The sequence below is a fragment of the Salvelinus sp. IW2-2015 genome, linkage group LG1 (assembly GCF_002910315.2).
Source record: "Salvelinus sp. IW2-2015 linkage group LG1, ASM291031v2, whole genome shotgun sequence".
NCBI lineage: Eukaryota > Metazoa > Chordata > Actinopteri > Salmoniformes > Salmonidae > Salvelinus > Salvelinus sp. IW2-2015.
The window spans coordinates 7,641,574-7,668,533 of record NC_036838.1 but is presented as its reverse complement, the minus strand read 5'-3'; the positions used below and the strand labels follow the sequence as shown (position 1 = coordinate 7,668,533).

Here is a 26,960-nt window from a genome sequence, read left to right as displayed (position 1 = left end):
TGTCTTAAAAACAATTCTTTACTTAGTTTTATATCTGTCCTGTTCATTCCCCCCATGTTTTTATATATTATTTATGATTGTCCACTTTGAAATTGGATAAAATCGGCAACTCAGAAAGCAGTTTTCAATGTGTGAATAACTCTTTAACAGAATCATTACCACTCATCATATGACTAATGTAGTGAAACTTGATTTAATCTATACAACCCATTCTATTCCATTTCCTCCATGTATTATAATGCGGTTCTGATCCACCCACCACTGTCCAAGACTCCTGGTCCTTGGGCTCCAGAATGGCAGAGTTGAAGATCTCCAACAGCAACTGAAGCCCCCCAGACGACACAAACTGTAAAAAGAGAGCGAAAAACAGGAAATGGAGTTGACTTGATTGATTAGTGGTTTGCATAAGGGTGTACAGAATGGGAGTTAGACCGTTTAAAAAAGAGGCGTACCTTGCAGCTCCAGGAGTTCTTACTGTTCTCTATCTGGTCCTCGCTGGAGTCGTCAGAGTCCGGGTACAGGTCACTGTAGCTCCCCTGGACACAGACGGACAACACAGGGGTCATTCGTACGCGTGTTTGAGTCAGTGAGCAGAGCGAGGGTGTGCATACGACTGTGTATGTATGTATGTCCCAGTAGTACCGTGGATTCCCGGTGGATGCGTCGGTTGGGCTTGCCCAGAGCCTCGATGATCTCCAGGGCGTACAGCAGCTTGTGGGGGCTCTTGATCCTCAGCAGGTCCTTCCAGCACAGACCCTCGCCTCCCTACGGACAGACAGAGAACACACACATGAGACAGGACGCATATCTTTACGCTGTCATTCATGTCCATGTGTTTGATTGGTGTGCAAAGTGGGTCAGAACAAGCACGCCTCATTGAACAACTCAACTAATCGGCAAGCCATTGATATGTTGAATGAGGTGTGTACGTGATGGGCTGGAACAAAAATGTACACTCCTGGGGCCCTGGGAATGTTTAAGAAATACTAGTAGAAACGAATGAGCAAGATGCAAAGGGATAAGCAGGCCCGGTGGCAGGTGCACAACAGTATTGGGGAAGTGTGTCAGTGGTAGTGTGTAGGGGAGTGCGACAGTGTGTAGGGGAGTGCGACAGTGTGTAGGGGAGTGCGTGTGAGAATAGGTGACATACCGTGTCATCGGCGATGTTCTGGAAGGCCAGCAGCATGTTGGGGCAGGTGGGCAGCAGCATGAGCAGCTCCCAGACGCGCCTCGACAGGTTCTCAGCATGGAGGTGCAGCTCCTCACATCTTAGGTTCTGGAGAGTACAATAAAAGACTGTATTTAGAGATCTGAACAGAAATGCGTTATTTTCTGCTGTCACAGTGACAGAACCCACACACAGCGGCCCTGGAGCAGTCCTATAAACAGTGGTGTAAAGTACTTCAGAAAAAATACTTTAAAGTACTACTTAAGTCGTTTTTTGGGGTATCTGTACCTCTATTTTTTTGGGACAACTTTTAATTTACTACATAAAAAATAATGTACTTTTACTCATTTTCCCCTGACACCCAAAAGTACTTGTTACATTTTGAATGCTTAGCAAAACAGGAAAATGGTCCAATTCACTCACCTATCAAGACAACAATGACATATTTACCTGGTTTATTTGAAATTAATGGTTAACAATTAATATTTCACTAATAAGACATTTCTGTCCTGTTAGTGTCTGTGTTTATGGGCTCCACTCTATTTCCCTGCAGATAATCTGGGCGTATGATCACTGGAGATGGCTTGAGCTGACAAATGAGTTAAAGACTACATTACAGAGACAAGAATGTGTTTTACTAGAAATAGCTTAGGAGTAGAACAATCCCTCATTGTCTCAAAATCATTCTTGCATCTGGGAAACTAAGCCAGAGTGGGGTTAAGACAACAGCCCACGTGTGGATAACGACAGGATGTGGGGGGGGGGGGGGGGGGGGGGGTGGTTCGACCAGCCTCATTATTGCTATAATTAAATAAAGATGATTGTTTGAAGAAATGACCAAGTCTCTCTCAGTACTGAACTTCCACGACACATCCCTTCTGCATCTGATCTGGCGGACTCACTAAACCCAAACGCATCGTTTGTAGATGATGTCTGAGTGTTGGTGTGTGCCCCTGGCTATCCATACATTTTAAAAACAAAAAAAACGGGTCCGCCTGCTTTGCTTAATAGGAATTTGAAATGATTTATACTTTTACTTTTGATACTTAAGTATATTTAGAACTAAATTATTTGGGACTTTTACTCATGTAGTATATTACTGGGTGACTTTTACTTGAGTAACTTTCCATTGGGGTATTTATATTTTCACTCAAGTATGACAAATTGGGTACTTTTCCACCACTGCCTATAAACACATCCGAAGGCAGGCACACACTCATAGTCAATAGCTCATTTTGACTCAAGTAATTGCTTTAACGTTCTGGTCAGATCAGGTGAGTGTTGGAAGTGAAGAGGGGGAATAGAGAGGGGGAGAGGGATAAATGCATGCAAAAGAGACAGAGTGAGAGACAAACAAACAGCACACTAGATAACCCCTCTCTGAGTCCCTGTGAAGGGAGAGACTATAAAAAGCGCTGACCGCTGGATGACTTAGCATTTCAAAACGAGACGGCTCCTGCCGCTGTGACTAAAATACACACGTTGACAGATGAGCGCCTTACATCCTACGCACAACACCTTCCAGGGCTGAGTCCCAAATGGCACCCATTCCCTACATAGTGCACTACTTTTGCATCTATTCTATATATGGTGCACTACTAATCAACCAGAACATATAAACCCTGGTCAAAAATAGTGCACTATAAAGGGAATATGGATGGCATTTGGGACACAGCCCTGCAGTACGTTTTACTGGACTATCAGACGACTGCCAGAAGACAATTGGACAGTCGTGATGCATTATGCATGATGCACCTGGAAGGAAGAACCTAATTTATATTCTGGAAGGGATATTTGTTCAAAGTCTATTTGACATTTAATCGGATGGAGAGTGTTTCGAGTCTGGTTTCTATGTAGCCGTTTCCAAGCTGCTTTTTCAAAAGCTCTGTTGCTTTCTGATTTCCTTAGCTAGATTATTCAGGGCGTCTAATAGACTAAACATTTTACAATTATACAATGAAATCCATCCCCAAACATACACACACACATTGATGGAGATGCGAAAGGGATTCACCCACTCTTCCCCCAACATACAACCCCCTCACACACACACACCGATTTGCCAACCCCACTTTGTTCCCCCCCGCACACACCATGGGACTGTCCAGGGCCCCACCTCCCAGAGCTCTGGGGAGCTTAAAGCAGGCTGGCATCTCATACACCCTCGACATCCCCTCACACACAGCCCTAACCCATGCTCTCACACACACACTCCTGTCTCTTATACACATCTAGATGTGTATAAGAGACAGCCATGGGACTGTCCAGGGCCCCACCTCCCAGAGCTCTGGGGAGCTTAAAGCAGGCTGGCATCTCATACACCCTCGACATCCCCTCACACACAGCCCTAACCCATGCTCTCACACACACACTCTCCATGACCCACCTCGGGGCTGTCTCCCAGGGCACTGGGGGGTTTGAAGCAAGCCAGCATCTCCAGCAGGTCGAACAGGGTGGTGAGGTGGGGCTCCTGGAGCAGCAGTAGCATGGGGATGTGCTCCTTCTGGGGCGGGGGGAGACACGAGGCCGGGAGCTGCACCCCCTCGCCCTTACGCTCCCGCCGTGGGGCGCCCAGCGAGACAAACACCATCTGTAAATAAGGGGAGGGAGAGGCATGAGTACAATAGATAGGGGGCCAATCACAGCTTATAGGCACTGCGGCTTTTAAAGGCAATGGGCCCGCTTCGGCAGAGAACTCCTTCGCGTAAACGCTGCATATGTCGGCTCAATCCGAAATGGCCTTTAAAAGCCGTAAATGCATAATAACCCGCGATGGGATTGAATCCCGGCTCGAGCGTGTGAATGTGTACACCTAAGTGCAGACTGCCAAGTAGTTACCTGCATGTCTTTGAAGCCCAGCTCATGCAGGGTCTTCTCATCGTAGTCCGTGGTGAGCTCATGGCCAGAGGAGATCATTCTGACCGGACCCATCAAACCACCTGAAGGAAACACACGCGCGTTAGAAACAGAGTGTCCAAACACCCAACACGAAAAGCAGATTCTGATCCATTAACTTGGTCCTTTCCCTTAGTGAATAACCATGACTCAAATCTGAAAGGACTGCATAGAAACGGTGTACGCCTTCCTTCTGAGTGGAGTACTTCAATAAACCACCAAAGGAAGCGTGCATTTCTAATGAGGCGGTAAGGAAACCATTTACTGCATAAGAAGTGCCCTTTGGGACAAAGATCTAATTGAATTAAAATCAATTCAAGACTACTGAGACTGGCCCTAAAATACTGCTACAAAATACACTGTGCGATCAGTGATTACTTCAAAACGGAAGGATGCAACAGCCTTTGGGAGAATCTCAATCGCATTTCCTTCATTCCATGCAATCGCATACTCCTCCCATCCTTCTCATCCAATTGGTTTTCAGAAGGCGAGGAGAGGATGCGAGGAATCAAGGAAAAGCAACTGAGACTCTCCATTAGTATTGGCGCTACACTGGATCAGGGGTCAAAGGTGAGAGACCTGGGAAGTCCCCCTGGCGGCTGCTCTGTCCAAACTCCTGCAGCTGGGCCTGCTGGTTCATCTGCTCCTTCTGCAGGTTCTCATACCAGTGGGTCACCTCAGCCCGCAGGTCTGCCACCTGGTCACTGGGGTACATCTCGATGGTCATCTAGTACCACACACACACACACACACAGAGAGAGAGACAAAGGCAAGTGGCCAAACAGACACACAAACAGGCACACACACACACACACAGAGAAAAAAAGTGTGTTAGAAAAACATACTTACAAACATCTAGAATGAGAACACAGCATTCACAGTAGTATCAAAACAGACATATTTCTATTCCATAAAAGTATGAAATTAGCTTGCACCAATCGTTTCCATTCATTTTGACATCGTGGCCTGTAGATTTTTCCTAACACCACAGAACACAACAGCAACAAAAGCATTTGAGTGTGCCAATCTACCAAGGGTTAATAATTAAGTACCAAGATGCTGGGTACTTTCTTGGGTACCTTGTCGGGCAGGCCGGCGGGCTGGCACACGATCCTCAGTGGCAGAGACTGCTTGTCGCTCAGCGCCTTCAAGTGGCTGCTGATGCCCGTGCCCTCGATCTGCCACTGACGCAGGTGGTACGCAAACCTGGAGAGGGGGCAGGAGACAAAGAGAGTGTTGGGGGGTAGGGAGAAAGTGAGAGAGCGCCATAAAGACACACGGTTCTTAGCGCTGGTTCAAATTAGCGCGGGACTTGAGGGGGCTCTCCAGGTCCAGGGATGATCTCTACTAGGTGAGTCTGTAATATTAGTTGAGGATAGGCAGTGTTCTGGTTAACTTTAGAGGTTCGGGGCTTAATGTACACAAGTTGAGCGGATGGAGACAAGGAGCGGGTGTGTTTCTCTGTGTGTGAGTTTCTGTGCATCGTTTCTGTGAGTGGGTGTACTCCCTACCTGCGTCGGAAGGCCTCCAGGTGGGTCTTGAGCATGAGCAGGCCCCTCTCGATGACGGTGAGGCTGGAGTGGGCATCCTTCTCCAGGTTGGCCGAGGTCATCATCAGGCTCTCCATGCACTTACTGATGAACTCCTGCTCCTTCTCCAGGCCCGTCTTACCAGCTGGGGGACGGAGACGGACACGCAAACAGAAAGGCAGGCACACACACACACAGAATCGATATCGGTCAAACTGTAAATCAGTAGGTCATCATGGGCATGTTGAAATAAGCCTCAACACAAACATCTAAAACCGCTCGTTCAATATAATGACTATAAACTAGGATGTTTTGGATCCAACCCCTGGATCTAGATGTACTGCTGTGGACAGAGTTTCACTTAAGTTTTTCGCAATATAAAACAAGGATGAAATGGTAGAGAAATACTACTACTAGTCTTCAACCATGTACCAGCTACCAAATGAAGTCCACTGACCGTTGATGTAGTAGGAGTTGATGTACTGGATGGCAGCGCGGCTGATGTCTGCGGACTGGGCCCTGAGGGCGATACCCCACAGCTGGTCCATGCCACACAGCTACAGAGAGAGGAGGGGTTTATTTCCTTGTGTCGCAAATCACACTTCATTAGAGGTCGACCGATTAATCGGCATGGCCGATTAGCAGCTGGCAAACGCAGTAGAGAGTCTACGGATGAGACGCAAAAAAGTACAGTCGAGTGCTCAAAACAAACCCACCAGCTCAGATGTTGCAAGAGGCTTTTGCCCGCGGCACTCCATATTGCAAAGAATCAAGAAGATGGAAGGAGATTACAGATGTAAATTGTAACGGCAGCTGTTAAGACATGGCCCCAATTTACACAGTAGAGAAACGGGGGTTTTGTGAGTTGGTGCTAAAACTAAACCCAAGGTACCAAATGCAAATTGATGACATGTATTAATGCCAAAATAAGATGCAAAACAGGCAAGCAACTAAAAATATAATATATTTTTAGGCCTACAGTTGAAGTCAGAAGTTTACATACACCTTTTTCACAATTCCTGACATTTAATCCTAGGAAACATTCCCTGTCTTAGGTCAGTTAGGATCAGCACTTCAATTTAAGAATGTGAAATGTCAGAATAATAGTAAAGAGAATGATTTATTTCATCTTTTATTTCTTTCATCACATTCCCAGTGGGTCAGAAGTTTACAAACACTCAATAAATATTTTGTAGCATTGCCTTTGGGTCAAACGTTTTGGGTAGCCTTCCCACAATAAGTTAGGAGAATTTTGTCCCATTCCTCCTGACAGAGCTGGTGTAACTGGGTCAGGTTTGTAGACCACCTTGCTCGCACATGCTTTTTCAGTTCTGCCCACAAATATTCTATGGGATTGAGGTCAGGGCTTTGTGATGGCCACTCCAATACCTTGACTTTGGAAGTATGCTTGTGGTCATTGTACATTTGGAAAACCCATTTACGACCAAGCTTTAACTTCCTGACTGATGTCGTGAGATGTTGCTTCAATATATCCACATTATTTCCATTCCTCATGATGCCATCTATTTTGTGAAGTGCACCAGTCCCTCCGGCAGCAAAGCACCCCCACAACATGATGGCTGCCACCACCGTGCTTCACGGTTGGGATGGTGTTCTTCGGCTTGCAAGCCTCCCCCTTTCTCCGCCAAACATAACAATGGTTATTATGGCCAAACAGTTATATTTTTGTTTCATCAGACCAGAGGACATTTCTCCAAAAAGTACGATCTTCGTCCTCATGTGCAGTTGCAAACCATAGTCTGGCTTGAATATGGCAGTTTTGGAGCAGTGGCTTCTTCCTTGCGGGTGTGTGTGTCCCTATGTGTGTGTGTCTTAGTCTGGTGTGTGTGTTGGATGCTTGAATCCTTCTCTGTAATGTGATTTGTGAATTCAAATATTTGAAGTGTGTGTGTACCTCGCAGTTGGAGCCACTGTCATAGGCGCTGGTAGCTAGACGGGCCAGGTTACAGAGATGCTGGAAGAGGTTGAGGCCTGTCATGCTGATGGTCTCCGGCTTCAGCTGGGGCATCTGAGGAAACACATGAGGTATTAAGGGCAAAAGGTATTACAATGGTAAACTTTTGTGACTTTAAGGGCAAGGCTTTTCAACGATTTGGGCAACTTTACCAATTTGTATCCCCCGGCTACTCAATCACTTTTCAATTACCTTTCACAATGACTTCCCAACTTTGAGACTTTTTACAAGTTAAGTTGTTTTTCTATATTTATTTGTTTTACAGATTCTAGATATCAATTTGTGGAGTTTTTTTTAGTTGTTGCTGAGATTCCCTATCTATCAACAGACCATGCTGGAAAGACCCTTGTCATAGACACCCCTCCCCACGGAGACCAGATGGTCCAGTCCGGTCGTACCTTTTCCAGGAAGAGGTGTTTGTAGGTCTCCATGCCCATGGCATGCTGGTCTTTGCTGCGGACCTGGTTGAGGAACCAGTGGAGCGCGTCGTCGTAACACTCTCCGTCCTCCACCAGGCAGTGCCACAGGATGTCCACCTGCTCTAGACTCAGTCCTGAGGGAGAGGAGGGGCTGCTAGAGTGTGTGTTCATGTACAAATACCCCGCTGCTATATACACACACACACATATTCACTGCTGAGGAGCTTAACTGGTGTCTGACTGTTGGTACACAAACACACACTTCAGACTGTAAAGGGGAAGATGAGGGTATCACTCCCACACGGGATCCACAATGGACACACAACCAGATAAACACGTACACCGCATTCACGTAAACACAATACAAATGGTTGCCAGAGAAAATTGGCTGCACTATCACGTTACGTTATTTATTTTGTATCACGGAGAATTGCAGTCTGTACATCCTGGTCGGGAGCCACCGGGGCAGGGAGTCCCCCAGTCTACCTCTAAATCCCAAACATTAGCTCCTCTTCAAACAGAGACAAAAGTCTGCAAACGCACACATGCACATGCTCACACACAAACAGGCATACACAAAAGTCACACACACGGCTATGAACAGAGTGAGTTAGCTAGCTAGGTAGATCCGGTCACCCCTCTCTAGAGACTCCAGAGGACAAAGACGTCTCTGTTGTAGGAGAGAGAGAGGCTCATCAAGTTTCACTTCTCTAGGGCCAATTCCACCCCCAGGGTGCAGCCAGCCAGCCAGCCATAGAGGCACAGACGCAGACAATGATAGGGAATGTTTCTGTTGAGTTGTATGTGAAGACTGGGTAATGTAACGGAAAGTTGGAATGAGTTTCTTATTGGACTTCTTATTAGGTTGTTCAGTTTCAGTCTGTTTTGTTCCATTTGGTGCCTAATGAACGCGACCGTGTTGACTTACTGAAGTGGTCTGGGGAGCCAAGTGTGGAGAAGACACAGGTCAGGAACTGCAAGCGTACTTGGACTTCTGCACTGTGGCCATACCTGTGATCGCATAGTAATCAAAGAACATAATTCATAATGAACTATTCCGTTTACTTTTGAATTGCAACAATCACTATAAAAAGACCATTTCAATGCGTTTCACATTTCAAATAAGGAGATCAAAAGACTAGCTACACCCTCTGTAGTTCTATCAGGACAAAACATTTGTGTGTCATTTTGTCTCAGCGGTCCCTTAAAAGCAGCCAGCACCTCCCAGCTGGCCACATACACAACCACAGAGTCACTGTCTGCAGCCATTGCACACCAGAACCGCACTGCAGCGAGACTGGGCAGCTTAATAAGCTGTGGTTACATCGGTATACCTACAATACATGCTGTGCTACCAAATATGTTGTCCATATTCCACAGTAATAAAACTGTTGCCGTTGTATAGTTACAAGGCAAAGTCAATAATGTCAATGGGGGGGGAGGGGGGGGGGTACTGTAGTGGAGAGAATGAGTGGGTTACTCACAGGGCAAACTTGTGCCTCTGCTCTCGGACTTCATGGATGTAGTGCAGCAGGTTCTCAAAGAACAGCTTCATCATGTGCAGCTCCTTCTCCGCCCACCTGAAAGACATGACACAGGACATCAAAGGGTGCGTTTGTAAATTCACTACCTCCTCCGATTTCAGAGCACTTTTTTCAGAGTGTGCCAGAGCGCAGAATAATTGATGAATTTAAGAATGCGCAACAGCCGTTGAATGTGACCGGTGTCAGTAAACTTCGGCCCCCCAAAAATAATTGAATTGTTGCCAGCAGCACAGCTACAGTTACCAACGCTCTGGATAACATGAAAACAGCCTAACCAGCTCTGCTAGGGTGAGGAAAATGGTCAGAGTGAGGTGTTCTCTCATTTGCGTCTGGAAGTAGCTAGTAAGTTAGCCAACTTTAGCCAGTTAGCGTGACTGCCGTGTGAGAACGCTCGGATCAACCCTACTCCTCGGCCGGACGTCCAGTGTGCACTCTGAACGCGTCGAGAGTGAAACGCTCCGAATTTACAAACGCCCTGACCGCACTCTGGCACTCCAAAGTGAATTTACATATCGTTTTTGCAATATGTGCAAAGCTGTTGCATTGTCAATGTTATTCTGTGATGCCATGTAATGGACAACATTTGTCTGTTCTAATCATGTGGACGGTGCGATGCTTACATGGTGATCCAGTGGGTGTCGTAGCTGGAGCCGAACTGCTGAAAAGTGCCGAAAAGTTTGGGAAGGAGGCGCAGAGAGACGACCACGGATCTGAGAGAGAGAAAAGCATGGCGTCACAAAACAAGTTTCATATAATAGCTAGCCAACGAAGGGATCTTATTACAAAATAATTTGACGTCAATTAACTTGAGAGCTACGTTGTTCACACAGACATACGCGCTCATATATGCACGCGTACACACACACACACACACCTGTGGTGGGCTAGGTTCTCCAGGCAGCCCTCGATGAAGCGCATGCGGATCTGGCGGTCGGTGAACCAGCACACCAGAGAGCAAAGCAGCTTCTCCGCCTCGTTGATCAGGCCCTCCGACAGGTGGATCTGATGGAACAGGGAAGAACAGAGTAATGTCACTCGCATCTTTTTCAGACTTCAGAACATCACGGAGATCCTAAACAGACTGAATACAGTGTAGCTATTCCCTCCGCAAGGCAATCAAACAAGCTAAGCGTCAGTATAGAGACAAAGTAGAGTCGCAATTCAACGGCTCAGACACGAGAGGTATGTGGCAGGGTCGACAGTCAATCACGGACTACAAAAAGAAAACTAGCCCCGTCGCGGACCACGATGTCCTGCTCCCAGACAAATTAAACAACTTCTTTGCTCGCTTTGAGGACAATACAGTGCCAACGACACGCCCCGCTCCCGAAACCTGCGGGCTCTCCTTCACCGCAGCCAACGTGAGTAAAGCATTTAAACGTGTTAACCCTCGTAAGGCTGCCGGCCCAGACGGCATCCCTAGGAGCGTCCTCACAGCATGCGCAGACCAGCAGGCTGGTGTGTTTACGGACATATTCAATCAATCCTTATCCCAGTCTGCTGTTCCCACATGCTTCAAGAGGGCCACCATTGTTCCAGTTCCCAAGAAAGCTAAGGTAACTGAGCTAACGACTATCGCCCCGTAGCACTCACCTCCGTCACCTCAGGAGGCTGAAGAAATTTGTCTCGTCACCAAAAACACTCAAACTTTTACAGACGCACAATCAAGAGAATCCTGTCGGGCTGTATCACCGCCTGGTACGGCAACTGCTCCACCCATAACCATAAGGCTCTCCAGAGGGTAGTGAAGTCTGCACAACGCATCACCGGGGGCAAACTACCTGCTCTCCAGGACACCTACACAACCCGATGTCACAGGAAGGCCAAAAAGATCATCAAGGACAACAACCACCCGAGCCACTGCCTGTTCACCCCGCTATCATCCAGAAGGCGAGGTCAGTACAGGTGCATCAAAGCAGGGACCGAGAGACTGAAAAACTGCTTCTATCTCAAGGCCATCAGACTGTTAAACAGCCATCACTAACATTGAGTGGCTGCTGCCAACATACTGACTCAATCTCTAGCCAATTTAATAATAAAAAATTGGATGTAATAAATGTGTCACTTTAAACTATGCCACCTTATATATGTTTACATACCCTACACTACTCATTTCATATGTATATACTGTACTCTATACCATCCACTGCATCTTGCCTATGCCGTTCGGCCATCGCTCATCCATATATATTTTTATGTACATATTCTTATTCATTCCTTTACACTTGTGTGTATAAGGTAGTTGTTGTGAAATTGTTAGATTACTTGTTAGATATTACTGCATGGTCAGAACTAGAAGCACACGCATTTCACTACACTCGCATTAACATCTGCTAACCATGTGTATGTGACGAATAAAATTTGAACTAATGGCGATTACTAACTTTAATAATAAATGAGCTGTTCCTTGAAACCTGAAGGAAGAAGTGATGCACTTTCCTAATACGTTGAGTATTTAGTAGCTGACAAAGCTTGTTTCAAACACAGTAAACAGGTTTCCATCCAACCATTTTTAAGCTCATAAAGTACCCGTTGGATAAAAAAAAATTTAAACTCATGACAGGCTTGATGCAAACTGTTAAATTGTCGGTAAATTCCCTAAATGTCAACAAAAACTAAATACGCTAGACAAGGGTAGATACTTTTTTTAGTCGCTGATTAGAATATGCAACAAATTGCAGTGCATATTGCACAATTTTTTATAGAATAACCATGATGTTGAGATATATTGGCAGTCATGCGATGCTGTGTGTGGTCTTGTCATGCAGTTTATTAAGCTCCAGATGAAATCATTTATGATGAACTTCACAGAGTGGTGAAAGTTCACTGTAATGAGCTTGATGCTCCTTCCCAATAAATATCAGGGGTCTTCATTTGTATGCTGGTGACATGATGATCGGTGACTGGCTGCCAATAAACAAATTAAAATTCTCGCATTGTATCCATGTTGGCTATAGCCCACGTGCTAAGACCAGAGTGGGCACATTTGCTAGTTATCATAGACCTTACGTGCCAAAACCATCAACAGAGTTAATTAGGGATCGGACCCCCCCCCCCCCTCGCCTAAAATGACATACCCAAATCTAACTGCCTGTAGCTCAGGACCTGAAGCAAGGATATGCATATTCTTGGTACCATTTGAAAGGAAACACTTTGAAGTTTGTGGAAATGTGAAATTAATGTAGGAGAATATAACACATTAGATCTGGTAAAAGATAATACAAACCCCCAAAAATATGCATATTTTTGGGGGGATCCATCATCTTTGAAATGCAAGATAAAGGCCATAATATACTAATCACAGTTTAGGCGCAATTTAGATGTGTGTATGCAAAGTTTCAGATTAAAAATAGGATGGAAAAGCATAAACTGTTTTTTGTATTCAGTGAACAAACATTTAGACAACAAAATGTGTCGCTTGTTTTATGGGAACTCAAACTCCGCGTCTATGCCGCTCGGCTTCAAGGCTGTCTGACTACTAGCATGCTACATGCTATCACTCAGCAAAAAGGTCGCTTTCTTAGAACACGGTGTAATCCAGTGTCATGGTTCATACCGCGTCCTCATCCTGCACAAGGTCCCAAAGCAGCGTGTTGCCCTTCTTGCACACGTTGTCCAGGTTGATGTCAGTCACGGCGTGGCCAGAGTACTGGTGCTTGTGGACCTGCGGCCCTGCAGAGGAATAAAACATAGCCGCTGGTGAAAAAGAGAGCCATAACAAAAAAGGTTCAGTACATATTTACTGAACTGCTAAAATGTCATGCTAAAACGTTGCAAGGATAACAACTGAAATCGAGTGACACTAAGAATGACAATAAGAACGCAGCCATATGGAACGTCGTACTGTCACGTTCACAGGTAGAAGTTGTTTTATTTTGTCCTTTAGCAGACCTTTAGCAGACACATCCAGCGCGATTTACAGTAGTGAGTGCATACATTTTCATACTGGTCCACCGCGGGAATCGAACCCACAACCCTGGCGTTGCAAGCACCATGCTCTACCAACTGAGCTACACGGGATTAACTGATGGTGAAAGATTTGACTGGATTGACCCATCCAGATGATTAGTAGAACCAGAACTACATGATTCTTGCTGCTGTAAACGGAGGCCTGTTATCGGTGTGCAATGAGTGGGTAAACCGTTCCGTGAGTGCGGTATTCCGTGAATTTTCCAACCACGATTTCTGGGAAACTTGGGAATTTGGGGTAAATTTAAGTAAATTCACAACCTTAGGTGCACCGTGCAGTGCAGCCTACCTTGCACCATGTGCTCGTGGTAGATAGAGGCCAGGTTGGGCAGGTGCTGCTGCAAGTGGGAGCTGAGCTCGGCGTGCGAGTTGATCTGCACCAGCTCCTCCTCACAGCCAGACTCCTCACCGTCAAAGTCGGCCATGTTCTTCTCCGACTTGGCGCTGATCTGGGAGCTGCTGCAGGACACGTCGTCTGCGCTCAGCATGTCGTCCACCATGTGCCTGGTGGATGATTCAACGTTAGAAGGGCGATGCATGTTTTCGTCACTTAAATAAGCACAAGATTCATGTCGCAAGGAACAGTGTTACATTTACACTGAGTGAACCAAACAGTTCTCTTTCCATGACAGACTGACCAGGTGAATCCGGGTGAAAACTATGATCAATTACTGATGTCACTTGTTAAATCCACTTCAAATCGGTGTAAATGAAAGGGAGGAGACGTGTTAAAGAAGGATTTTGAAGCCTAGAGACAATTGAGACATGGATTGTGTATGTGCCATTCAGAGGGTTAATGTGCAAGACAAAACATTTAAGAGCCTTTGAATGGGGTATGGTAGGTGCTAGGCGCACCATGTTGAGTGTGTCAAGAACTGCAACGCTGCTGGGTTTTTCACGCTCAACAGTTGCCCATGTGCATCAATGGTCCACCACCCAAAGGACATCCAGTCAACTTGAAACAACTGTGGGAAGCATTGGAGTCAACATGGGCCAGCATCCCCGTGGAACGCTTTCGACACCTTGTAGAGTCCATGCCCCGACGAATTGAGGCTGTTCTGAGGGCAAAAGGGAGTGAAACTCAATATTAGGAAAGTGTTCCTATTGTTTTCTACACTCAGTGTATGTCTAGTTTCTCATGACAAATGTAGAAAATATTGACTGGACACTTCTACACATCTATGCAACTATAGCCATCTCAACCGTCTATGGATGGTGTCACGACTCATTTGGACGCCGACATAAATGCTCGTAGATGGTCCTGATTCAACCTGTACAATCGGCCATGGACAGTTTGTCTTAGTTGGGGTCTGTAGTTGGATAGAAGCCTTAAAAAGAACCTCATCTCCCTAGGCAAATTTGCCAAACATAGAACACTGTGAAAGAGGAGATACAGAGAAGACACAGATTAGAGTAAAGAAAGCAAAGAGATGGTAACAGTCTTACCCTTCATGGTGGTGGTGGTGATGGGGCCCGATGAAGTGTCGGCAGTTGAACAGCTCGTTGCCCATGGCGTCCCCCAGGAAGTCCCCGGGGCAGGGCAGGCAGGTCTGCTCCTGGGGTCCAGGGGCCATTTGGGATGAGGGGCCTCCCATCTCTGAGTGTTGTTGTTCGGGCCCCTCAGGCCGGGCCGAGCAGGCGTCCAGCATCCTCATGTGGCCCTCCATCGACGTCGTAGCCGTTACCATGCCGACGGCTGCCTCGGGGTTAAAGGGCAAACCTTTGGGTTTTGGTCCGTCTCCTGCCCCTCCTCTTTCGGCTCTGTCGCCCTGCTCCTCCATCAGCGCCTCGCCTGCTTTCCGCTTCCTGACCTCCGGCTGGTCCCGGGGTTCCTTCTGCGGGCTGCCCTCGGCCGCTACACCCCGGTTGTTCCCCTCTTCGTCCTCTTCATCGTCATCATCATCTTCGTCCTCATCTTCGTCATCTTCCTCCTCATCCTCTTCCTCCTTGAGGATCTCGCTGTCGGCCATGTCGTCAGAGTGCAGCTCGCTGCCGGGGCTTCCCGCCGACTGGCTGGCACGGCTGGAGCCCGCCTCGTTGCTGGAGCCCTCGCTGTGGCCACTGCTGCTGCCCGGCCCACTGCTGCCCTCCTCCATGCTGTTGGCCGTCTCGTCCGAGCTGCCCTGCATCGACTCCTGGACGGGGAGGAGAGAGGAGACCGAATCAGTTCCAGGTAAACCAGCCATACAGCAGAACCACAAGTTTTTTATTTTTTTATTTTTACATGAAACCAGAAAAATGCTAATATCGGGGATAATGACTTGGATTTGCTGTTTGATAAAAATGCTAAAAAGTTAACAGTTGGAGACAGTGGCTAGGCAAACAAAAAAAACAAGGCATGGATTGCTGAACAGTGCTGGAAATTAACAGTTCGCTACTAACAGCAATTCCTATTAAATGTATTGAGAAAGTGCATCACTTGTTTCTCCAGCTAGAGAGTGCGAAAAGGGTACTAGAGTGCTGGTAACCTCTGTGTCAGAGAGTCTCTGCTGGCCCCGCTTGCTGCTGCCCATCATCTGCTCGTCCATCTCCATGTCGCTACCGCCGCTGTGGTGGGTGTCGCTGTTGTCACTGCTGTCCGGGCTGGCCGCTGGGGAGCCTGGGTAGAGACGAGAAGCAGAGGCTTAAAGCATCAGATACCGCATCTCACAAAACACTTCAGAATTCATAACGTAGTCTATATAAACAGCAGAGATGTTTAAGATCCTATGTATATAAGCAAGTGGTAAACCCTGGTTTTTAGGTTTTAAAGGGTGTTCAAGCCTTTTGTTCCATCCCAGCACTAAAACACCTGATTCAACACCTTCATCACCTTGATTAGTGCTGGACTGGACCAAAAACCAGCATACCACTGCAACTCCACAGCACCGGAGTTGTCTACCACAAAGATAAAGAACATATATCCCCTTGAAATACACACAGACAAACACAACAATCGTACCTTTCTTGTTGCCCATGGGGACGTTGGTGTTGAGCAGCGAGGCGAAGGAGCTCTGCTTGGAGAGCTGGGCCTTAGCGGACAGGGCGTTGTTCCACAGAGCCTTGATCAGCATGGAGGCCAGGTACAGGGTCTGAGGAGGGAGGGTGGGTGGGCAGCATAGAATTACATACAGAATCACAATTATAGGATATTTATGGTGGGCAGGTGACCAACACAAAGAGCAGCTCTGTTAGTTAAGGCTGGGTGTATGTGACTATAAAGCGCCCTAAAGTAATCTGGTGATATCTAGATTAAATCACACTGAACATTTGATTGTCCACTCCTTGCCATGGCCAAAATTAACTCTAATCTGAGGTAATAACAGGCCCAGGATGATACCAGTCTCGTAATATTTTTTTCCATGGCAAAAATGCAAAACACAAAGCAGACCAAACTCTTTGGTCCTTTAAAAATCTGCTTTATGTAAAATAGGGTGTGCTATAGCTTGGAAAATCAATCACTCAGACTCCAGATGACACTCGGTTTCTAAAGAAGTTATATTACCTTTGTGTTGTGTTTCCTTGCCACAATACCTAAGAGAATCGCGATACTGGCATCGTCCCGGACCTAGGTAATTCGTAGTCCTCATGTTCCATTGGGCGCTCATGATGTGTGGCGTGTGTGGGTACCTGTTCGGTGTGTGCGCTGGGGTGCAGGCCGGACACCAGGTTGAGGACGTGGCGCAGCGGCACCGGGTCCAGGTTCTTGATGAGCGAGGGGAACAGGTCGTGGATGTAACGGCTACAGTGCTTCAGCTACATAATAATAGATAGAGAGACAGGGTCAAGGAGAACATCAGTGAAAAATGACACAAAAGACAACTTTGGATTTCAATTAAATGAAATGATAGCAAAAACTATTTGGTAGAATATAGTAAAGAAAAGTGTAACATATGCATACAAATTCAGAGTATGAGCGCTGCTCTAAGACCAGGTCCCTCAACTTGATTGAAGAGGCAAAAGTTATCCTAAAATCAGCATTTCTACTCTGAGACGCTTTCTATATGCTTTCTGGGCCCTGGTGTTTAGGGCCTAGTTACCTGAGCTGCGGCCCAGATGCAGTCCACATGCTGGGTGCTGAGCCTGCCCTCTGCGGCAAGGAAGTTCAGGATCACTTGGCACTGTTTAATTATCTGGAACGACAACAAAGAGGCACAAAGACAACCTCCTCATTAACAGGGTAGTTCAAACACAGATTACCCACAAAAATGTATTGACTTACTGTAATAACGACTTGGAATGGGAAAACTCACCTCAATATGCAAATTTGGTCCAAATATATGCTCCACCACATTGTTGTTGATTAGCCAGTCAGCTAGTTCCTTTGCTATTGACCTGGGGGGACAGTTTGAGGTTGAGGTACGCAGCTTTAACGGTCCGTGATGCATTGCTAACTCAAATCAATTGACTTGCGTTTCATTGTAAAATCAACTCAATTGACTTACGTTTCGGTGTCGGACACCAGAGACTCATTATTACAGACGTCGTTGAAGGTGTGGAGCTGATTCTGTGGGAGAAAACGAGAATAAACATTTCATGAATTATGTATGCATGCACACACCGGTGTACTTCATCCCATTATCGAGTCATTGACCCTAGAGTAAAAGTCTCAGTTACAGTAAACTGAAAGTCCTAGTGGAGCTTTAGTAAAGTATACAAGTCAAAGTGTCTCTGTGTCAAAAACAAAACATCTGTCACAATGTGCTTCACAGTAACCCGGGCCGAGACTCCCAAAGAGCAAGCAACACAGCAGTGTGTGAGAGTGGGCGTGCGCGTCTCTGGGTGCACGTGTGAGTCTCACCGTGATTTGGCTGAGGCCGGCCAGCCTCATGGTGAGCGTGGGGGACATGAAGTACTTGAAGGCCAGGTCCAGACTCTCCTTGTCGAAGCACAGTGCGCTGTCCAGCGGCTCCTTCACCGTGCTCCACATCAGGTCGGCCATGTTGCGTGCCGCGCTCTGACGCAGCTCCTGGTCCGACAGCTTGCACAGGTACCTGGGGAGGGACACATTTGGAAAGAAGTTATTTGTGAATTGAGATAAAACTTTATTTAAACCAGGAAGTCCCTTTGTTAGGAAATATATTTATTTGTTGTGATTAATTTTAAAGTTAAAGTCTCTTGGTCCGGTTCTCTCAAGTGTGTTTCTGGAGAAGACACGGTAGACAGGTTGGACATAATGACTGGACAAACTAAACAGTAAGGACTAAGTGTGTGGCATCTATCGAGGCTGGCTGAAACACTCAGATGAGAAGCACTTTGATAAGCTACTGAGAAAAACCATGACAATAGTTGGCTTCAATGAGAATCTACGGTCTCTGCGATCAATAAGATACAGTATGTATCTTTTTAATAACTTCTGAGAAAACAAACATTCTGCTCAATTCAGGAGGATGGATTGATACGCTGTAAGGTGGAATGGCACTGGAGCCAAGAAGTCACATTTCATCTTTCTTCTTAGACAAAGGACCAAAATGAGTAAGGAATGTTCCATTTGGACATCAGGACCAGTTAATCCAGCCCACCCAGGTCACATGACAGAGGTGCGGCGAGGCCTGCGAGCTGTCTGGCTGCTCCAAGGTCATGTGAGGAGATGCTGACTGGAGCATTGGCCACTGTTACCATGGCGAGGGAAGCTCTTCCTAGCAACACCAGTTGGTGGCACGGCAAGAGTGAAGCACACTACACCGACTGAGGGCTCTCAGCTGAAATTGCTTTCCACCCAGGAAAAAATATATACAGTCAAGTATCTGATTGAATTTTAGAAATTCAACTCAAATACAACAAAAATATGCTTCGTAAGAGCATCCACTAAATTCAACCTCGATTTATGCTGATCGACTGCCAATATGCTGGATTACCCTTTTTGCATAACGTCCTCCCTAATACTACATCCAATATTCAGGGGAGAATCTCTATCAAGTGCGTTTGATTGTGTGTTGGAAAGTGGTGGGCGAGTCGAACAACACAGCACTGTGTATCCGAATACAATATGCATTTCAAACAGCCCCTTGGGCCATTTCTGACGAGAGGAGCTCCGACTGCAACAGCAACTCCCCTCTCTCTGCCCCATTTTCTTATCCTCTGAGAATGACTGCAGGAAAAAAAAGCACTAAACAGCAGTACGGGATGCCATATTGTTGAGAGCTGTATTTGATATGGGGAAAACGTCATGACTAACAACCATTTTATTCAATAAATGATTGGCGATTCAATCTGTATTGATACATGCCTAATTAGGGATTTCGAGGCACTAGTGAATGAAGACTTAATTATCCTCACTCTGAAGTCAATACAGAGACTTCGCCACGGAGTTTCATTGATATGGAGAGTGTGAACTTACCGTATTACATACGTGCGGAACGGTATGATGTGCTGCATGACGGCGGGAATGTGCAACCATATTCGGATCTGTGTGTGGAGAGAACAAACGGATTTGGAATCAGACTGACATCCCTTGAGATGTGTGAGAAGCAGTGGAAAACCTAAAAACAGATGCCACTTCAACAGAGCTGGCTGACAACTGATTATTCACTGCGATTACTGACGGAGAGAGCATTCACAAACGAAACAGCTGTGCTATAACATAGAAACTGCATCAAGAACATCTGCATACATGTGGCTCTGGAGATGGAGCTGAAACAGCATCTGGAGGTAGTGGTAAATGCATCCAGGATTGAGTGGATATATAAACATATATAAATTATGAGCGGTTGGGCTGGGTTGCAGTGTTGGGTGGCTGGATCAACTCCTACTCACATTGGAGACGATGGTGATGAAGGCGTGGGCGATGGGGAAGGGCAGGCTCTCTGGCGTGCCTGACTCAAAGCAGTCCTTCATGAGCGACAGACCGTGCTTGCCACAGAACAGGCACACGTAGCGCAGCAAGTGCAAGGGGACCTCCACATCCTGGTCACAGGGAAAAACAAGGTCAACACAACTTTATTGTCCACACGGATATGGAAAATTAACTTTGGCTTCATAACACACATCATAGTGGAAGAGACTAGCATGATTGGTGCAACTCAATGGTTTCATACCCTCATCTCCTTTTGGTTTATAAGAACTATAGGTGAGGGCAATACGGTGGATGGATGTATACTGGGAATTTGCTTTCACTTCTCTAGTTCTTTCACACCATCTCAGATGTAGGAGAAGAGATGATGACTTTTTTGCAGACTATACTATGAAGACCAGAGCTGGATTCATAGTGAACTCAGCAAAAAAAGAAACATCCCTTTTTCAGGACCCTGTCTTTCAAAGATAATTTGTAAAAATCCAAATACCTTCACAGATCTTCATTGTAAAGGCTTTAAACACTGTTTCCCATGCTTGTTCAATGAACCATAAACAATTCATGAACATGCACCTGTGGAACGGTCGTTAAGACACTAACAGCTTACAGGAGATTAAGGCACAGTTATGAAAACTTAGGACACTAAAGAGGCCTTTCTACTGACTCTGAAAAACACCAAAAGAAAGATGTCCAGGGTCCCTGCTCATCTGCGTGAACGTGCCTTAGGCATGCTGCAAGGAGGCATGAGGACTGCAGATGTGGCCAGGGATATAAATTGCAATGTCCGTACTGTGAGACGCCTAAGACAGCGCTACAGGGAGACAGGACGGACAGCTGATCGTCCTCGCAGTGGCAGACCACGTGTAACAACACCAGCATAGGATCGGTACATCCGAACATCACACCTGCGGGACAGGTACAAGACGGCAACAACAACTGCCCGAGTTACACCAGGAATGCACAATCCATCCATCAGTGCTTAGACTGTCCGCAATAAGCTGAACTGAGGGATTGTAGGCATGTTGTAAGGCAGGTCCTCACCAGACATCACCGGAAACAACGTCGCCTATGGGCACAAACCCACCATCGCTGGACCAGACAGGACTGGSAAAAAGTGCTCTTCACTGACGAGTCGCAGTTTTGTCTCACCAGGGGTGATGGTCGGATTCACGTTTATTGTTGAAGGAATGAGCGTTACACCGAGGCCTGTACTCTGGAGTGGAATCGGTTTGGAGGTGGAGGGTCCGTCATGGTCTGTGGCGATGTGTCACAGCATCATCGGACTGAGCTTGTTGTCATTGCAGGCAATCTCAACGCTGTGCGTTACAGGGAAGACATCCTCCTCCCTCATGTGGTACCCTTCCTGCAGGCTCATCATGACATGACCCTCCAGCATGACAATGCCACTAGCCATACTGCTCGTTCTGTGCGTGATTTCCTGCAAGACAGGAATATCAGTGTTCTGCCATGGCCAGTGAAGAGCCTAGATCTCAATCCCATTGAGCATGTCTGGGACCTGTTGGATCAGAGGGTGAGGGCTAGGGCCATTCTGCCCAGAAATGTCCGGGAACTTACAGGTGCCTTGGTGGAAGAGTTGGGTAACATCTCTCAGCAAGAACTGTCAAATCTGGTGCAGTCCATGAGGAGGAGATGCACTGCAGTACTTAATGCAGCTGGTGGCCACACCAGATACTGACTGTTACTTTTGATTTTGACACCCCCTTTGTTCAGGGACACATTATTCAATTTCTGTTAGTCACATGTCTGTGGAAGTTCTTCAGTTTATGTCTCAGTTGCTGAATCTTGTTATGTTCATATAAATATTTACACATGTTAGGTTTGCTGAAAATAAACGCAGTTGACAGTGAGATGACGTTTCTTTTTTTGCTGATTTTATATGAAATCTTTGAGCATTTGCTTTAGCCTGCCTGGTGTGCCAAATGAGTAGGGAGCTTCATCAATAAGAGCATCGATGATGTCATTCCCACAGTGGCCGTACGTACATACTCCAACCAAAAGCCATGGATTACAGGCAACATTACAGGCAACACTGAGCTTAAGGGTAGAGCTGCTGCTTTCAAGGAGTGGGACTTACCCGGACGCTTATAAAAAATCTCGCTATGCCCTCCGACGAACCATCAAACAGGCAATGCGTCAATACAGGACTAAGATTGAATCCTACTACACTGGCGCCGGCGCTCGTCAGATGTGGCAGGGCTTGCAAACTCTTACGGACTACAAAAGCTGCCCAGTGACACGAGCCTATCAGACCAGGTAAATTACTTCTATGCACGCTTCAAGGCAAGCAACACTGAAGCATGATTGAGAGCACCAGCTATTCCAAACAAATGTGTGATCACGCTCTGCGTAGCCGATGTGAGTGAGACCTTTAAAGAGATCAACATTCACAAGGCTGCAGAGCCAGACGGATTACCAGGATGTGTACTCAAAGCATGCGCTGACCAACTGGCAAGTGTCTTCAATGACATTTTCAACCTCTCCCTGTCTGAGTCTGTAATATCAACATGTTTCAAGCAGACCACCATAGTCCCTGTGCCCAAGAACACCAAGGTAACCTGCCTAAATGAATACCAACCTGCATCACTCACGTCTGCAGTGCTTAAAAGGTGGGTCATGGCTCATATCCAACACCATTATCCCAGAAACCCTAGACCCACTTCAAATTGCATACCGCCGCAACAGATCCACAGATGACGCAATCTCTATTGCACTCCCCACTGCCCTTGCCCACCTGGACAAAAGGAACACCTACGTGAGAATGCTATTCATTGACAACACCTCAGCATTCAAATCCATAGTGGCCACAAAGCTCATCACTAAGCTAAGGACCCTGGGACTAAACACCTCCCACTGCAACTGGATCCTGGACTTCCTGACGTGCCACCCCCAGGTGGTATGGGTAGGTAACAACATATCTGTCACGCTGATCCTCAATACAGGGGCCCCTCAGGGATGCGTGTTCAGTCCCCTCCTGTACTCCCTGTTCACCCATGACTGCATGGTCAAGCATGACTCCAAACCCATCAAGTTTGCCGACAACACAAGTGGTAGGCCTGATCACCAACAACGATGAGAATCTATAGGGAGGAGGTCAGAGACGTGGCAGTGTGGTGCCAGGATAACAACCTCTCCCTCAATGTGATCAAGATATAGGAGATGATCGTGGACTACAGGAAAAGGAGGGCCAAGCATGCCCCCATTCTCATTGACGGGGCTGCAGTGGAGCAGGTTGAGAGCTTCAAGTTCCTTGGTGTCCACATCACCAAAAAACTAACATGGTAAAACACACCAAGACAGTCGTGAAGATGGCATGAAAACACCTATTCCCCCTCAGGAGACTGAAAAAAAAACTTGTCATGAGTGCTCAGATCCTCAAAAAGTTCTACAACTGCACCATCGAGAGCATCCTGCCTGGTTGCGTCACCGCCTGGTACGGCAACTGCTCGGACTCCGACCGCAAGACACTACAGAGGGTAGTGCGTACGGCCCAGTTCATCACTGGGACCACGCTTCCAGCCATTCAGGACCTCTATATCAGGCGATGCATGGCTACCACAGCATTCTGCAGCGATACGCCATCCCATCTGGTTTGGGCTTAGTGGGACTAACATTTGTTTTTCAACAGGACAATGACCGAACACACCTCCAGGCTGTGTAAGGGCTATTTGACCAAGAGGGAGAGGGATGGAGTGCTGCATCAGATGACCTGGCCTCCACAATCACACGACCTCTACCCAATTGAGATGGTTTGGGAAGAGTTGGACTGCAGATTGAAGGAAAAGCAGCCAACAAGTGCTCAGCATATGTGGGTACTCCTTCTAGAAAAGCATTCCTCATGAAGCTGGTTGAGAGAATGCCAAGAGTGGGCAAAGCTGTCATCAATGCAAAGGGCTACCTTGAAGAATCTCAAATATATTTTGATTTGTTTACAACATGATTCGATGTGTGTTATTTCATAGTGTTGATGTCTTTTCCAGGGTTTTTCTTTATTTTTTACTATTTAGAAAATAGAAAATAGTAAAAAATAAAGAAAAACCCTGGAATGAGTAGGTGTGTCCAAACTTTTGACTGGTACGGTACATATTACCTCAAATAACTTGTTTTGCCGCACATTGACTCTGTACCCGTACCCCATGTTTATAGCCTGTTATTTTATTGTGTCACTTTAATTATTTGTTATTTTTCTATAATTTTTTAAACTTCAGTTTATTTGAGTAAATACTTTAAAACTGCATTGTTGGTTAAGGGCTTGTAAGTAAGCATTTCACTGTAAAGTCTACATTGTTGTATTCGGCGCATGTGACAAATACAACTTGATTTGAGTATTCCATTGGTTTTATTCCAGCTAGGCAAGGTCAATTAAGCACAGAATACTATCTGAACTCCGGTCTGATGCAGGGTATGAACTTTGTCCACTAAAAATATCCATTAAAAGCACATAAATGTTTAATACGGTGGAAAGGTATAAGCTGGAGAGTTATTAAATTAGCCCGAAACCGATTATTGTACTCTGGGGAAAGATCGACAGCACTTGGAGGTGGAAATGAGCCTCAATTTAATAAAAACCCAAACTACACTGCAGACACATTTCACACCTCATGTGTATGTTGGCCTGAAAAGCCACAAGAGGGACTGGTACTGTACATGTTTAGAGAGCCTTCTCCCTCTGTCTCCCCTGGTCCTAAAGGAAACATTTGTAATTGGACCCCTGAGGGAGAACTGTTCTAGGACCTATTGTTAACCAAATCTACACCAAACCTCCTCGAGTGAAAACCCATTACAACAACCAGGGAAGAGTGTTCAGAGTCCTGCCTCCCTACTCTCCCAGTCCTAAATGGGACACAGCTGTTGGGCCCTGGGCATGCCACTTTTCAAGCAGCTTCCCAATAAAATATAAATAGACCCAAGATGTCATGAATCACTGATATGAGTAACATGACCACAGGAAAGAGGAGAGGAGACTAGGAGGAGATTGGTCAAACAGGCAGACCACACATTAAGACATGGGCCTTTGCTTCAAAGGACTGGATGACGTAGGATGCATACCAAATGGCACCCTATTCCCTATACAGTGCAGTACTTTTGACCAGAGCCATACGGGCCCGGGTCAAAAGTAGTGCACTCCAAAAAGGGAATAGGGTGCCATTTGAGAGACGTAGATGTTGCCGTAAACAGTTGGACCCGACACAAAGCGACATTCCGGCGGATCGAGTATTGTGTTTTTGGACGAAACAGTGGAGTCGTAAAAACAAAGAGAGGGCGGAGGAGTCCTTACGTTCATGTCGCAGAAGGAGCCGAGGATATTGCTTTCATGAGCAGAGATGTCCTGGAAAAAGGAAACAAAGAAAGTATGACGAGTATATTGTATACTGAGAAATGTTCGAACATTTTAGAACAGGAGGACACCAATGTCATTGTCAAGTATTAAGTACACCATGGAGATAAATGCTGATATACTGAATCCATAATTGAGTTGTGTGTATGGGTCCATGTTACGCTTTTACCTCTATGGTGCAGTGTGCGGCACATATTATAACATTACTGCTTTGGTGGGATGGGTGTTGTGTCGGGGGAAACATGTTATTCTATTACCTCTACAGTGGGGTTTGATTATGTATTGTGTTGTATCAGGGTGTGTCATTCCATTACCTCTATGGTGGGGTGGGTGTTGTGTTTGTAAGCCGTATACAGGGGAAACTGAATCTGGAAGATCTTGGCGGCGCAGAGCAGCAGCTTCTCCCGGTCCTCGGTGCTCCACGAGTCAAACATGTCCTCGTGGGCCTGGCAGTCCGTACTGCTGCTAGCTACAGCCTCGGACGCCCCAATACCACTACCCCCTGGCTTGGGGGCCTCCTGCTGGGCCTGGCTCGTCCCCTGGACTGGGTTCTGGTTGTTGTTATTCTGGTTCTGCTCCGGTGCGTCCCCGGTGCCGTCCTCCTCTGCCGAGTCCCTCTCCACGTTCAGCGGCTCGTCCTCAACAGGCGATGTGGGCGGTTGCTGGGGGTGTGGCCCTGCTCCAGTTATTCCACCCCCTCCCTCCCCACGCCATTCTGTCCCTGGCCCCTCCTCGCCACCTGCGGCCTCGTCGTCGGTGACGCCCCGTTGGCTGGTGGCGCTACAGAGGCGGTCTCTCAGGCTGGTGACCTGAGCGATGACCAGGTTGATGAGGGCATAGACCAGCTGGTTGAACACCTCCAGGTGCTTGTACTCCTTGAAGCAGCATAGACATTGCCTGTGGAGGGGAAGGAGGAGTGGCGAGAGGGATTGAGTGAACTGCGAATCACAAAGACCCACCAGTGAGTCGCAGTCAACTCCTACTGGGGTCGCAGTTCGAGGCTGACTCATTCCATTTGGATGGTCGAGGAACCAAAACGTTTGGGAACCATAAAAAGGCAATGCACGGTCCACACAACAGTCAACTGTAGCTTCTGCCTGTGTTGGCCTCAACAACCAGCCATCTTTAGAGACTCCTCTATTGGCTCAATTCAATCAAACTTGCATTGAAGCGAATAAAGCATAGAAACATACTTTACTCCCCATATATTCAAATAACATAGCAAGAGAAGCCTAGTTTAAGGTACTTGCAACAGAAAATATTCAGTTCTCTCGCTTTCTGAATAAGACATGCAAGTGGGCTTTAGCTGTATGAACAAATACACAGAATATGC

The 26,960-nt window shown here is 46.6% G+C and overlaps 1 protein-coding gene and 1 non-coding gene across 2 annotated transcripts in view; both read right to left on the bottom strand.

Moving 5' to 3' along the window:
- Positions 1 to 26,960, bottom strand: part of LOC111958686 (ubiquitin carboxyl-terminal hydrolase 34) — a 73,059-nt gene that overhangs the window by 39,614 nt on the left and 6,485 nt on the right. The window contains 30 exon segments of the mRNA XM_070448668.1: positions 260 to 346; positions 453 to 536; positions 643 to 765; positions 1,151 to 1,276; positions 3,555 to 3,758; positions 4,007 to 4,107; positions 4,643 to 4,790; positions 5,143 to 5,269; positions 5,575 to 5,737; positions 6,050 to 6,149; positions 7,508 to 7,621; positions 7,966 to 8,120; positions 8,915 to 8,997; positions 9,471 to 9,566; positions 10,151 to 10,240; positions 10,405 to 10,532; positions 13,087 to 13,202; positions 13,789 to 14,003; positions 14,946 to 15,634; positions 15,968 to 16,098; positions 16,441 to 16,570; positions 17,109 to 17,234; positions 17,519 to 17,611; positions 17,732 to 17,813; positions 17,924 to 17,985; positions 18,280 to 18,472; positions 19,819 to 19,886; positions 20,235 to 20,384; positions 25,568 to 25,618; positions 25,942 to 26,524. Of these exon segments, the coding sequence (XP_070304769.1) occupies positions 260 to 346; positions 453 to 536; positions 643 to 765; positions 1,151 to 1,276; positions 3,555 to 3,758; positions 4,007 to 4,107; positions 4,643 to 4,790; positions 5,143 to 5,269; positions 5,575 to 5,737; positions 6,050 to 6,149; positions 7,508 to 7,621; positions 7,966 to 8,120; positions 8,915 to 8,997; positions 9,471 to 9,566; positions 10,151 to 10,240; positions 10,405 to 10,532; positions 13,087 to 13,202; positions 13,789 to 14,003; positions 14,946 to 15,634; positions 15,968 to 16,098; positions 16,441 to 16,570; positions 17,109 to 17,234; positions 17,519 to 17,611; positions 17,732 to 17,813; positions 17,924 to 17,985; positions 18,280 to 18,472; positions 19,819 to 19,886; positions 20,235 to 20,384; positions 25,568 to 25,618; positions 25,942 to 26,524 (4,618 nt within the window).
- Positions 9,173 to 9,306, bottom strand: LOC112081177 (small nucleolar RNA SNORA70). The gene has a single exon (XR_002896368.1). It is a non-coding gene; the product is annotated as a small nucleolar RNA SNORA70 (small nucleolar RNA).